At 44.5% G+C, this 12,507-nt stretch overlaps 1 protein-coding gene and 1 pseudogene across 1 annotated transcript; both read left to right on the top strand.

The window, feature by feature from the left end:
* The first annotated feature begins 855 nt into the window (after nucleotides 1-855).
* XBP1 (X-box binding protein 1) lies at nucleotides 856-7,510 on the top strand. Its single transcript, XM_053587308.1, is given in 6 exon segments — nucleotides 856-1,151; nucleotides 2,300-2,396; nucleotides 3,702-3,830; nucleotides 5,344-5,379; nucleotides 5,382-5,489; nucleotides 6,362-7,510. Coding segments are annotated over 6 exon segments (1,158 nt in total). The 5' UTR covers nucleotides 856-921; the 3' UTR covers nucleotides 6,920-7,510.
* Nucleotides 7,511-8,104: 594 nt separating this feature from the next.
* Nucleotides 8,105-12,389, top strand: LOC128583225 (recQ-mediated genome instability protein 2-like; annotated as a pseudogene).
* The last annotated feature ends 118 nt before the right edge of the window (nucleotides 12,390-12,507 follow it).

The following is a 12,507-nucleotide window of genomic DNA, read 5'->3' on the forward strand; positions in this document are numbered from 1 at the left end:
CATAGAACCAAAAAATTAAAAAAAACTAATAATAATAATAGTAATAAAATAAAAGCGTTTCCCCAGGTCTCCATATGGTTATGCATGTCTCTGAACTGCTTCCTGTTGATGTTTGGAGGCCTCTTCCTGCGAGGAGGGAGGAGCTGAGGAGCGCCTGGTCCTTCTTGCACCACAAAGGCCAAGCTGTAAAACCTCTGGGTCTACGTTTGTACACGCGACACTTTCCATTAAAATAACAATAATGATAATACACGCACACAGAACAAAGTGCATAAATGCAAAAACTAAACGTGTATTCCCATCACCAGGACAGAACACCTACTGTGCTTTGGCTATTGCTAAACGTAGTTTTACAAAGAGAGATCTCATATCCTAAAGACTCGTATTTCGCAGAATTGCTTTCCAAGCTTTTTTGTATCCCAAGGACAGATTTGCCTTCTATCTCGGTTTTCCGCTCCAATCTTGGCCCGAAGTGACCGCCGAGAGAAAATGTTGCCAGGCTGAGGTAATCATGTACCAGTTCTCGCAAAAACTCGTCAGTGTGGAAATCGGTTTGGAATTAAATTCTGTCATTCCGGGTGAAAAAGAGTCAGCCTAAGGAGGAAAAATCCGTTAGTTGAGGAAACTCTCTGCTTGGCTCGGTCCTCCTCCCGGGCTCCTCCCGTACGGCCCAGAGGTCCCCACGCCTCACACAGACTCCCAGCGCAAAGCTCCCGGGTCTCCTCAGTCCAGGAAGGCGCCTCCACGCGGGCGTCCTAGGCCACACCCCCACCGTGACGGTCGGACCAATGGGCGCCGAGATCAGCCGGGCATCACACGGCGCTGGCCAACCGCGGAGGGCCACGACCGTAGAAAGGCCCCGCGCGGCCGAGCTGGCCTCTTGGCAGCGGCGGCCAGCAGCGGCGTAGACAGTCTCCGGCCATGGTGGTGGTGGCAGCCGCGCCGGGCCCGGCCGACGGGGCCCCCAAAGTACTACTTTTGTCCGGCCAGCCCGCCACCGCCGCTGCCGGAGCCCCGGTCGGCCGGGCCCTGCCGCTCATGGTGCCGGCCCAGAGAGGGGCCAGCCCGGAGGCTGTGGGCGGAGGGCCGCCCCAGGCGCGCAAGAGACAGCGCCTCACGCATCTGAGCCCCGAAGAGAAGGCGCTGAGGAGGTGGGCAAGGGGCCAGAGTTGGGGGTCGGATCTGAAGCTTGGGCTGGGGTTGGAAGCGGGGGTCTGGCGCTGAAAAGCACTTTTGGCCTGGCCAGTGCGGTGCCAGCGTGGCGTGGGGCGGGGCAGGAAACCTCGCTGACCGGATCTGCCGTGCTGGGTGGAATCCAGGGCCGCCCAGGCCTTTTCCCTTTGCTTTCCTCCTGCCTCGTTAGAGGTGACTAGAGCTGGGGAGGCGGACAGCTGGGCTTCAGGCCCTCTTGCTGTGTGACCACAGACCGGTGGCTAATCCTCTCTGATCTCGGGCTGTAAGATTAGCCTTTTCTTGATTGACTTTTTTTTTTTTTTTTTTTTTTGAGGAGTATGGGGTCTGAAGCTGAAATGACAGAGCTGTTGAAAAGGCTGGGAGCTCTTGGGCGGCGCCTGTGGCTCAAGGAGTAGGGCGCCCGTCCCATATGCCAGAGGTGGCGGGTTCAAACCCAGCCCTGGCCAAAAACCAAAAAAAAGAAAAAAGAAAAGAAAAGGCTGGGAGCTCTGTAAGACTCACTGGTCAGGCTCAGTCTCTGCGTTCTTAAAATGGTACCTACTTCTGGAGGTCTTTGGGAAGATTGAGACATGTAGTTAATGTCCTCTGGAAATGTTCATTCTTTTGTGATCATTGTGTCTTTTGTGATTTATTGAGTCTCCTTGAGCAAAATCATCAACACTGGGATCTCAACACTAGGGCGAAAAGCCTCTGTGTGTTCTAAACAGGTTTGGGGAGGGAGGATTTATGTTAAAGCAGGATTGCAGCTTCCAACTAGATTTATCAGTCCAGGTTGGAAGAACTGAAGTGAAGAAACAGTGGGAGAGTATAAGGGGGAAGAGGAAAGTTTCTTATGATGCAAGATGAGTAGTGTTTGTGTTCAGCCCTCCTGCTGAGGTTGGGATGAGACTGAGGTGGGTGATGCAATATGGGAGAGAATAAAGCAGGTCTTCAAGCTGGATTGACAGAAGACTGTTTTTTATTTTATCGAGGGGAGGAGCCTGAACTGTATTTTTTATTAGTCTATCTTGTACCGTAAATTAAAATTAAAGCACCAGCCGGTCACATTTTCAAATAAGATATAAATAAGATTTGAGATGACTCAGTATGGTATGTTCCTTCTCAGGAAACTGAAAAACAGAGTAGCAGCTCAGACTGCCAGAGATCGAAAGAAAGCTCGAATGAGTGAGCTGGAACAACAAGTCGTAGATTTGGAAGAAGAGGTAAAACTAACTACTTAACGCTAAACTTTTTCAGTTGTGTATCTTTCCTTTGTGAATGTTCTGGTATTTGATGCCCATCCCAAGTTGTTTGAGACCCTGTTAGAATACAATTGATTATGTGATTAAAATATTAAACCAATCTACTTACCAACTAAGTAGTTGGAAAAGTAGTGAAGCTTGAGAGAAGTGATTGATCCTTTGGTATTTGGTGCTAGATCTCACAGTTGGTGAATTCAATAATGTTTAGCAAGCCTGGGCTAAGAGCCAGATAGAAAATAGAAAATCATTGCTTAAACTTTACGTTCTTCCTGGTTTGACCAAAAGTTCACCAAAGGTTCCTTTCCTTCTAGAGTCCATCTGTTACCTAATCTTAAATGGTTGTCATTTACACATCTTTAATATATAAGGATTATCTATACTGTTTGAATCATGGCTGGGCATGGTGGCTGATGCCTGTAATCCTAACACTCTGGAAGGCTGAGGAGAGGTAGGTGGATCACCTGAGCTCAGGAGTTTGAGACAAGCCTGAGCAAGAGTGAGACCCTGTCTCTACTAAAAATGGAAAAACCAGCCAGGCATTATGGCCAGCCTGTAGTTCCAGCTACTTAGGAGAATGAGGCAAGAGTTTGAGTTGCTGTGAGGTTTGTACCATGGCACTCAACCCAGAAAACAAAGTTTTAAGTCATTACCTGGTTCTTAAAGGAAACATGAATCGTTTTTATTGTCTTCCCTAGATTCCCTCCTTCCTCTCAGTGCCATTTTTAAAAAAAAGAAGAAGAAACAGTAATTCCAGAGCAGGGTTTTTAAAAATTTTATTTTGGTTTTTATTTTTATTTATTTTTATTTTTTGGCCGGGGCTGGGTTTGAACCCACCACCTCGGGCATATGGGACCGGCACCCTATTCCTTGAGCCACAGGAGCCGCCCTTATTTTGGTTTTTATAGTCCACCAGTATTGTACCTACCAGTTCAAGATAGTTTTTGAAAACATCGTGTCTAAACTAAAGCCACACATCACCCTTTTCTGAATTCTGTATTAGTAGTCAGAGGCATTGTGTTATTCTTGACTCCATGAAATGGCACTTCTTAAATAGTTTATTTTTCATAATTATGGCCCAGCCTTCTAATACTGGTTATGAACTGCATAAACATATCCTTTTCTAAAAGCTCAATAATGAAAGGAAACCAATTGTAGTGAAACTTCATCAAATAAATTTTTCCCCAACCACTAAACTACAGGGAATTCAAGTGATTCTTAAGTGAAAGAATTAGATGTTTTAATAGCTTCCTATGAATTATCTTCCAGAACCAAAAACTTTTACTAGAAAATCAGCTTTTAAGAGAGAAAACTCATGGCCTTGTAGTTGAGAATCAGGAGTTAAGACAGCGCTTGGGAATGGATGCCCTGGTTACTAAAGAGGAGACAGAAGCCAAGGTAAATTATCTCTTTTATTTGGTGCTGCAAGTGACATGATCCAGTGATTATGTTTACAGACTTGGACTTCTTTTTATTTACTTTTATTTCAAATTAATGTGAGGGTACAAATGATTAGGTTACAGTGTTTGCATTTGTTAGGTAAGGTCCCTGTTATAGTTGTCTCCTATATGCAGGAGGTGTGCCATATACCCTTACATTGTGCCCATTAGGTGGGAGCACTCATTCTTTCCCTCTTCCCCCCTCAGATGTGGATTTCTAATCAAAAGTGTTGTAGTGAATAATACTAAGTTATAATAGTTAAAACAAGTTCCGGGTGGAGGCTCTCTCCCCACCCCCCAGTCTTTCCCTCTTCCCCTCTCAGACGTGGATTTCTGATCAAAATTGTTGTAGTAAATAATACTAAGTTATAATAATTAAAACAAGTTCTGGGTGATGCCTGTGGCTCAGTGAGTAGGGTGCTGGCCCCATATATCGAGGGTGGGGAGTTCAAACCCGGCCCCAGCCAAACTGCAAAAAATTAGCCGGGCGTTGTGGCGGGCACCTGTAGTCCCAGCTACTTGGGAGGCTGATGCAAGAGAATGGCCTAAGCCCAAGAGCTGGAGGTTGCTGTGAGCTGTGACGCCATAGCACTCTACTGAGGGTGACAAAATGAAACTCTGTCTCTAAAAGAAAAAAAAAAGGAAAAGAAAACCAGACTAAGAAAGCCAGTCAAATCAGAGTTTGCTACTAAAATTATAGTAGTCCTTTGATGAATATGAATAAGGAAAGAGGGCGGCGCCTGTGGCTCAGTCGGTAAGGCGCCAGCCCCATATACCAAGGGTGGCGGGTTCAAACCCGGCCCCAGCTGAACTGCAACTAAAAAATAGCCGGGCATTGTGGCAGGCGCCTGTAGTCCCAGCTACTCCGGAGGCTGAGGCAAGAGAATCGCTTAAGCCCAGGAGTTAGAGGTTGCTGTGAGCTGTGTGATGCCATGGCACTCTACCGAGGGGTATAAAGTGAGACTCTGTCTCTACAAAAAAAAAAAAAATGAATAAGGAAAGAATTCATTGTGATAGCGATACTTCTCTGATAATAGAAGGGTGATACATGGGTTTGATACTATGCATTATAGCAAATTCGATAACAACACATAAGGGCTCTGAGATTAACAATAGGGTAGTTTTATTCCGTGAAGGAATAATTCAAAAAGATTCTAGGCCTAAATAGCTATACAACTTTATCACTTATGAACATTATTGAGAATATAATTGTCAGTTCTGTCTGAACCTTTGCTTGGGAAAAAAAAATATTTCATTTGTACAGAAAATCACAAGTTAGTAGTCTTTTTTCTTTTTTCATCCTTTGAAGACTTAATATAATTAAGAATGGCTCTAAATTTCTGCATGTTTATATTTTAAAAAGTGGCTGTAAAGTTTTAAATAGTTTTTATTTTAAGTTGATAATCACGGCTGTCTGGCAAGCCTCCTTGGACTTGCAGCTTTGATATTCCCACTTTGATATTTCCTACCAGGGGAATGGAGTGAGGCCAGTGGCCGGGTCTGCTGAGTCCGCAGCACTCAGACTACGTGCACCTCTGCAGCAGGTGCAGGCCCAGTTGTCACCCCTCCAGAACATCTCCCCATGGATTCTGATGGTGTTGACTCTTCAGACTCAGAGGTAAGAATCATTTTGACTTACTAAAGAGCTATACATACAACTTCCATCTATTTGATGCCTGATGTCCCTAACCAGACAGGTGAGGACAGAAGTTAATTTTCGTGTAATTAGAGATGAATGTTGACTACCTTTCTAGGTGATTTAGGACATGGAATGAGGTGGAGACAAATGGGTCTGTGGATTGTGAGGCCATCTTACAGCATAATGCTTAAGTGTTCTAGGTAGACTCTTCAAGTGTATCCTTTTGATTTATTTATTTTTTTGAGAGTGTCTCACTCTGTTGCCCAGGTTAGAGTACAATAGCATCATCATAGCTCACTGCATTGTCGCATGCTTGCGCTCAAGCCATCCTCTAGTTTTAGCTTCCTGAGTACAGATGTGTACCACCATGCCTGGCTAATTTTTCTTCTTAATTTTTGTAGCAACAGGGTCTTGCTATATTGCTACAGTTGGTCTTGAACTCCTGGCCTCAAGGGATCTTCTCTCCTTGGCCTCCCAAAGTGCTAGGATTATAGGTGTGAACTACCACACCCAGCCTTTCAAATGTACTTTTTTTTTTTTTTTTTTTTTTGAGACAGTCTCACTGTGTTGCCCTCGGTAGAGTGCTGTGGTGTCACAGCTCACAGCAACCTCAAACTCTTGGGCTTAAGCGATTCTCTTGCCTTAGCCTCCCAAGTAACTGGGACTACAGGCACCCACCACAATGCCCAGCTGTTTTTTTGCTGTAGTTGTCATTGTTGATTAGCAGGCCTCAGCTGGGTCTGAACCTGCCAGCACTGGTGAATGTGGCCAGTGCCCTAGCTGCTGAACTACAGGTGCCAAGCCTCAAATGTATTAACAGTTGTCCTCCATTTTATTTTTGCCTCTTGCAGTCTGATATCCTGTTGGGCATTCTGGACAACCTGGACCCAGTCATGTTCTTCAAATGTCCTTCCCCAGAGTCTACCAGCCTGGAGGAGCTCCCAGAGGTCTACCCAGAAGGACCTAGTTCCTTACCAGCCTCCCTTTCTCTGTCAATGGGGACGTCATCAGCCAAGCTGGAAGCCATTAATGAACTAATTCGTTTTGACCACATATATACCAAGCCCTTAGTCTTAGAGATACCTTCTGAGACAGAGAGCCAAGCTAATGTGGTAGTGAAAATCGAGGAAGCACCTCCTACCCCCTCAGAGAATGATCACCCTGAATTCATTGTCTCAGTGAAGGAAGAACCTGTAGAAGATGACTTCATTCCAGAGCTGGGTATCTCAAATCTACTTTCATCCAGCCACTGCCTGAGAACATCTTCCTGCCTACTGGATGCTTATAGTGACTGTGGATATGAGGGTTCCCCTTCCCCCTTCAGTGACATGTCCTCTCCGCTTGGTGTAAACCATTCTTGGGAGGACACTTTTGCCAATGAACTCTTTCCCCAGCTGATTAGTGTTTAAGGAATGATCCAATACTGTTGCCCTTTTTCTTTACTATTACACTGCCTGGAGGTTAGCAGAGAAGCCCATTTGTGCTTCATTCAAAAAGCCAAAATAGAGAGTGTCCAGTCCTAGAGCATTCTGCTGTAGTATTTGTTCAAACTTTACAGATGACCCAAGTATTGTCTTTTGACATCAGGCAGTACAGAGTATTCAGACATACTGTTATAAATGAGCTACAGCTTTTGAGGTTGTACTTTTTAAGGGTGGTAGTTTGCCCTTAAGTACTTTCATAAGGGTCATTGCACAAGTGTCTTAAAGTAGACGTAGAATTTACAAAGGACCTTTTATCATTTCTCTTCACCTTTCTTGGCATCCCAGGCTTGCCTCCAATTTTAGGTCCTTTAGTTTGTTACTGCAAGCAGAGAGAACACCTGAGGGGGGGCTCTTCTTCTCTCATGTACAATTCAAGTAAAGATTAAGAATCTTTTGTAAAATTATGGAAATTGACCACGTAAATGCTTGATGGAATCTTTTCCTGCTAGTGTATCTTCTGAAGGTGCTTTCTTCATTTATTTAAAACTACCCATGCAATTAAAAAGTGCAATGCAACATTCCTGTTCTTTGATTTCTTCTAGGGCTATGAGCCTGACTTTCTCCCTCAGCGGTTCTCAACCTGTGGGTCATGACTCCTTTGTAACAATGAAAATACATTGTTGCATTAGGAAGGTTGAGAACCACTGCTCTAGATGTTTGAGTTTGCTATGGAGGTAATTTACCCAACAACTGAGCATGCCACATTTTTTTCCTTTCTGTATGGGTATGCCACTTTTTTGAGACAGTGTCTTGCCTCAGCTACCCAGAGTAGCTGGGACTATAGGCTCCAGCCACAACACTAAAAAAAAAACAAACAAAAAAACAAAACTTTTTTTTTTTTTCTTTCAGTAAAAAAAATTTTTTTTGGGGCGGCGCCTGTGGCTCAATGTGTAGGGTGCCGGCCCCATAGGCCGAGGGTGGCGGGTTCAAACCCAGCCTTGGCCAAACTGCAACAGAAAAATAGCCGGGCGTTGTGGCGCGCACCTGTAGTCCCAGCTGCTCGGGAGGCTGAGGCAACAGAATCGCTTAAGCCCAAGAGTTAAAGGTTGCTGTGAGCCGTGTGACGCCACGGCACTCTACCCGAGGGCGGTACAGTGAGACTGTCTCTACAAAAAAAAAAATTTTTTTTTGGTTCCGTGCCTATAGCTCAGTGGCTAGGGCACCAGCCACATACACCAGAGCCTGGTGGGTTCAAATCCAGCCCAGGCCAACTACAACCAAAAAAAATCTGGGTGTTGTGGTGGGGGCCTGTAGTCCCAGCTACTTGGGAGGCTGAGGCAAGACAATCGCTTAAGCCCAAGAGTTTGAGGTTGTTATGAGCTGTGACGCTATGACATTCTACTGGGAGCTACATATTGAGACTGTCTCCACCCCCCAATTTTTTTTTTTTTAGAGAAGGGGGGTCTTGCTTTTTCTCAGGCTGATTGGACTCAAACTCCTGAGCTCCAGCAATTTACTTGGCCTCTCAGAGTGCTAGGATTACAGGTGTGAATCATCATGCCCAGCCAAGCACGCCAAAAGTGGCTGAAGGCTTTTCCACTTTAATTACTGCCTGCCATAAGTGATATAATCTACAGTTTCAGCAAGAACTATCTTTCTGAGACAATTTCTTTACCACAATTGGCTAGTACGCACCACAACTATTAAGTGGCAGAATCAGAACCCTAACCCTTTTGCTATGCCATGTTATGTTTAAAGGAAGATGTCACATCATGAATCTCTTGGCTGGGCGAGGTGGCTTACGCTCTGGGAAGCTGAGGCTGGTGGATTGCCAATGTAGCATTTAAATGGTACGTTCCAAATTTATGAACACCACCTGTGCAGAAGTCCAAGTGAATGAGTAGACAAAAGGGGGCAGGATTCAGAGAACTGCAAGCAGCAAGGCAAAACCAGCTATAGTTTCAGCCAAGATAAGGAAATGAGCTTGGTGTGGTGAGGTATGTCCATAAGCATACTTGAAGGTAAGTAGCCTAAGACCTGGTCATTGAAGCCAGAGCCCAATTCTAGTGCTCAGCAATCCAAGCCTGCTTAGGCTCTGGGTTTCTGTACTGTAAATGTAAAGACCATCTTCAGCTGTCCCCAAGATTGAAACCTTATCTCACCTGTTTGTAACTGAAAACTTAAGGGCGAAGAATCCATTTAGGAATTATATGAACAAAGGTAAAATACAAATGCCTGTTAGCCTTTATCATAACAGCATAAGCATCCGAAAGCTGATGCTCACATCATTTACACTGAATGACATTACATGAAAGCAACAGCTGTACTAACAAGATAAGACACATGTAGCCTGTGTAAATTATTAGGGTTTCCATTTCCTGCACAGATGGGATGAAAATTACTAAGCATTGTGCCCAGCCTTGAGAAAACACCTGGTATTCAGTGAAATGTTAGGACTAAAAATTGAGATCTTCCTGCAACACCAAAGTAAGATTTCCATTACAGCAGACTGTCTCATAATTGTTATTAAAGATGCAGGTGACAAGATGCCTGCACACCATTTCTCTGGGCCTTTAACATCAATCTATACCTGCCTCCTTGCTTTTCTACTAAATATGCTACTGGAACAGAGACAATAGGAACCAAACTCTAGGCAGAAGATAATACTGCCCACTCCAAGGATTATTTTAAGGCATCTTCTTGCCTTCAAAGAATTGAATCTTTAGTCTTGTGACTTATAAAGTTCATCAAGGAAGAGGAAGACTGGTTTACCACCAGGTGCTGAAAGACAGTATCACAACACTGTCTTGCTGGAGCTGTAGTCTGAATACTATTTTATTTTGTCTACCTTATCTCTCAATTGCCACTTGGTAGTCCCAAAGAAGCAGGAAATTGACAGAAATAGATCTGAACCAAACTGATACATACTGAAAACACTAAACTCTATTCCTCCAAAGTTTAATGTTACACTGCCTAAACAAGGCGTCCTCAAACTTTTTAAACAGGGGGCCAATTCACTGTCCCTCAGACCATTGGAGGGCCAGACTATAGTTAAAAAAAACAAACAAACTATGAACAAATCCTATGCATACTACACATATCTTATTTTGAAGTAAAAAACAAAACGGGAACAAATATAATTCACACCGCTTCATGTGGCCTGCAGGCCACAGTTTGAGGACGCCTGGCCTAAACCATACTTTAGATCAGTGGTTCTCAACCTTCCTAATGCCGTGACGTATTTTCATTGTTACAAAGGGGATGCAACCTACAGGTTGAAAACCACTGCTTTAGATTATTTCAATGAAATCTAAATATAATGAAATCTAGGTCAGGCATGGTGGTTCATACCTATAATTCTAGCACTATGAGAGGGTAAGATCAGAGGATCATAAGGACAGGAGTTTGAGACCAACCTGGGCAACACAGTAAGACTTTATCTCTACAAAAAAATTAAAAATTAGCCAGGCATGATGGTGCACACTTGTAGTCCTACCTATTTGGGAAGCAGAGGTGGGAAGATAACTTGAGCTCAGGAATTTGAGGTTACAGTGAGCTATGATCAGGCCACTGTAGTATAAGCTGGCGACAGACAAGACCCTATCTCAAAAGAAAAAAAAAAAGATAACATCTTAGGTATTGCTGCAAAAGATTCTAAAAGTGGCTCGGCGCCTGTGGCTCAAGCAGCTAAGGCGCCAGCCACATACACCTGAGCTGGTGGGTTTGAATCCAGCCTGAGCCCGCCAAACAATAATGATGGCTGCAACCAAAAAATAGCTGGGTGTTGTGGCAGACGCCTGTAGTCCCACCTACTTGGGAGACGAAGGCAGGAGAATCACTTGAGCCCAGGAGTTGGAGGTTGCTGTGAACTGTGATGCCTCAGCACTCTACCTAGGGCCACAGCTTGAGTCTCTGTCTCAAAAAGACTCTAAAAGTAATTGGTCAAGTGGAAAGAACAATGGACCTCATGAGTTGTACACTACTAAATTGTCACTATCTACTTGGACTTTAGTTTCCAAACCTATAAAACAGAGAAATTAGATAAATTTTAGCTATGATTTCCTAATTTTGATTAAAAACAATATCCTGTGCCTCGGCGTCCATAGCACAGTGGTTACAGTGCTAGCCACATACACCGAGGCTGGCGGGTTCAAATCCAGTCCGGGTCTGCTAAAAGAATGACAACTACAACAACAAAAAAATAGCCGGGAGTTGTGGTGGGTGCCTGTAGTCCCAGCTACTTGGGAGGCTGAGGCAAGAGAATCGCTTAAGACCCAGAGTTGGAGGTTGCTGTGAGTTGTGACGCCAAAGCACTCTATAGGGAGGGCGACATAGTGAGACTGTCTCAAAACAATGTTTTCGGAAAAAACGGCGGTAGGACAGAATGGCTGCAGCTACGGACTCATTTTCCGGTGGTGGCTCAGCGGCCGTGTGGTTGCTGCGGTCACCGCCGCTGAAAGGTGCTGGCGGAGCAGCTGCGGCGCGGCACAGAAGGTGGCCCGGGCGCGTGGCAGCTGTCACGGGCGGCAGTGGGCCGTGGACGGCTGGAGCTGGTGGCCGTGTGGATGCCAAGGCACGGTGGTGGCAACAGGCGACGGAGAAGCCCGGCTGTGGGACCTGAGCGGGGCCTTCTTGGTGCGCGGCCTGGAGCGGTGGCGCGTGGGCAGCCCTGCGTCACCCCAGTAAAGTATGTGATGGTAATGGGAGTGGTGCTAGCCTGCAGCCCTGAACCGTGCCTTCTGGCGGTGAAGATGACAGATCTTTCTGGTAATCCCATCCATGAAAGAATGTGGGCACTGGAAGTGGAAGATTTACACAGGAGTATTCCCTAGATGATGTCGGAACTGTCCTTAAAAATTTCTGAAATTCATGGAGTAAGATTTAGTGTCTTACAACCTTGTGGATTTCATGGACTTTGTTCAGTATGCGTTTCTCATAATTTTCTCTGAGACCTTTGCTTTGGTGACCAAGGAGTCTAGATGTAGGAATTTTTAATTCCTGGTTCTCCAGTTCACACAGCCTCTGCTGCCCCGCTGTGACTGTGCTTACAGATGAGAAGCAGATGCTGTGTTTGTTTTCATTTTTTTCCTGGTTTGTAAGTGTTAATTCTCTCTGAAGCACTCAGAAATCTCATGTTGCATTTTCCAAATTTTATGTGTGATGATACTTTTTCCATTACTGCTACATATCTGTTTTCTGAGGCAAAATTTGAATCTCAGTCATTGCCTGTGGTGATTAAAGTATGGTTATGGGCAGGAATGACAAAAAAAAAATATATATATATATCCTGTTTTCTATTACTTCTCCTGCCCAACAAAATCAGGGATGCATATTTGTCAAAGAACAGTTGTAAATATGAACACAATACTGCCACCCAGTGACCTGTCAACTCTTAGAAAGGAATAACCATGTGACAACATCATTGAACTTTCTATTCCAATAGCTAGTTCAATTTTGAAACTTAGCTTTAGCTCAACATAATCATCCCTTCAGGATAAATTTAAGTCCCTCACTGATATGAATGCTGCTTTAATTACAATTTAGAGAAAGCAAAGAGACATCTGATTTCATTT

This window comes from Nycticebus coucang, chromosome 4, assembly GCF_027406575.1.
Source record: "Nycticebus coucang isolate mNycCou1 chromosome 4, mNycCou1.pri, whole genome shotgun sequence".
Lineage (NCBI taxonomy): Eukaryota > Metazoa > Chordata > Mammalia > Primates > Lorisidae > Nycticebus > Nycticebus coucang.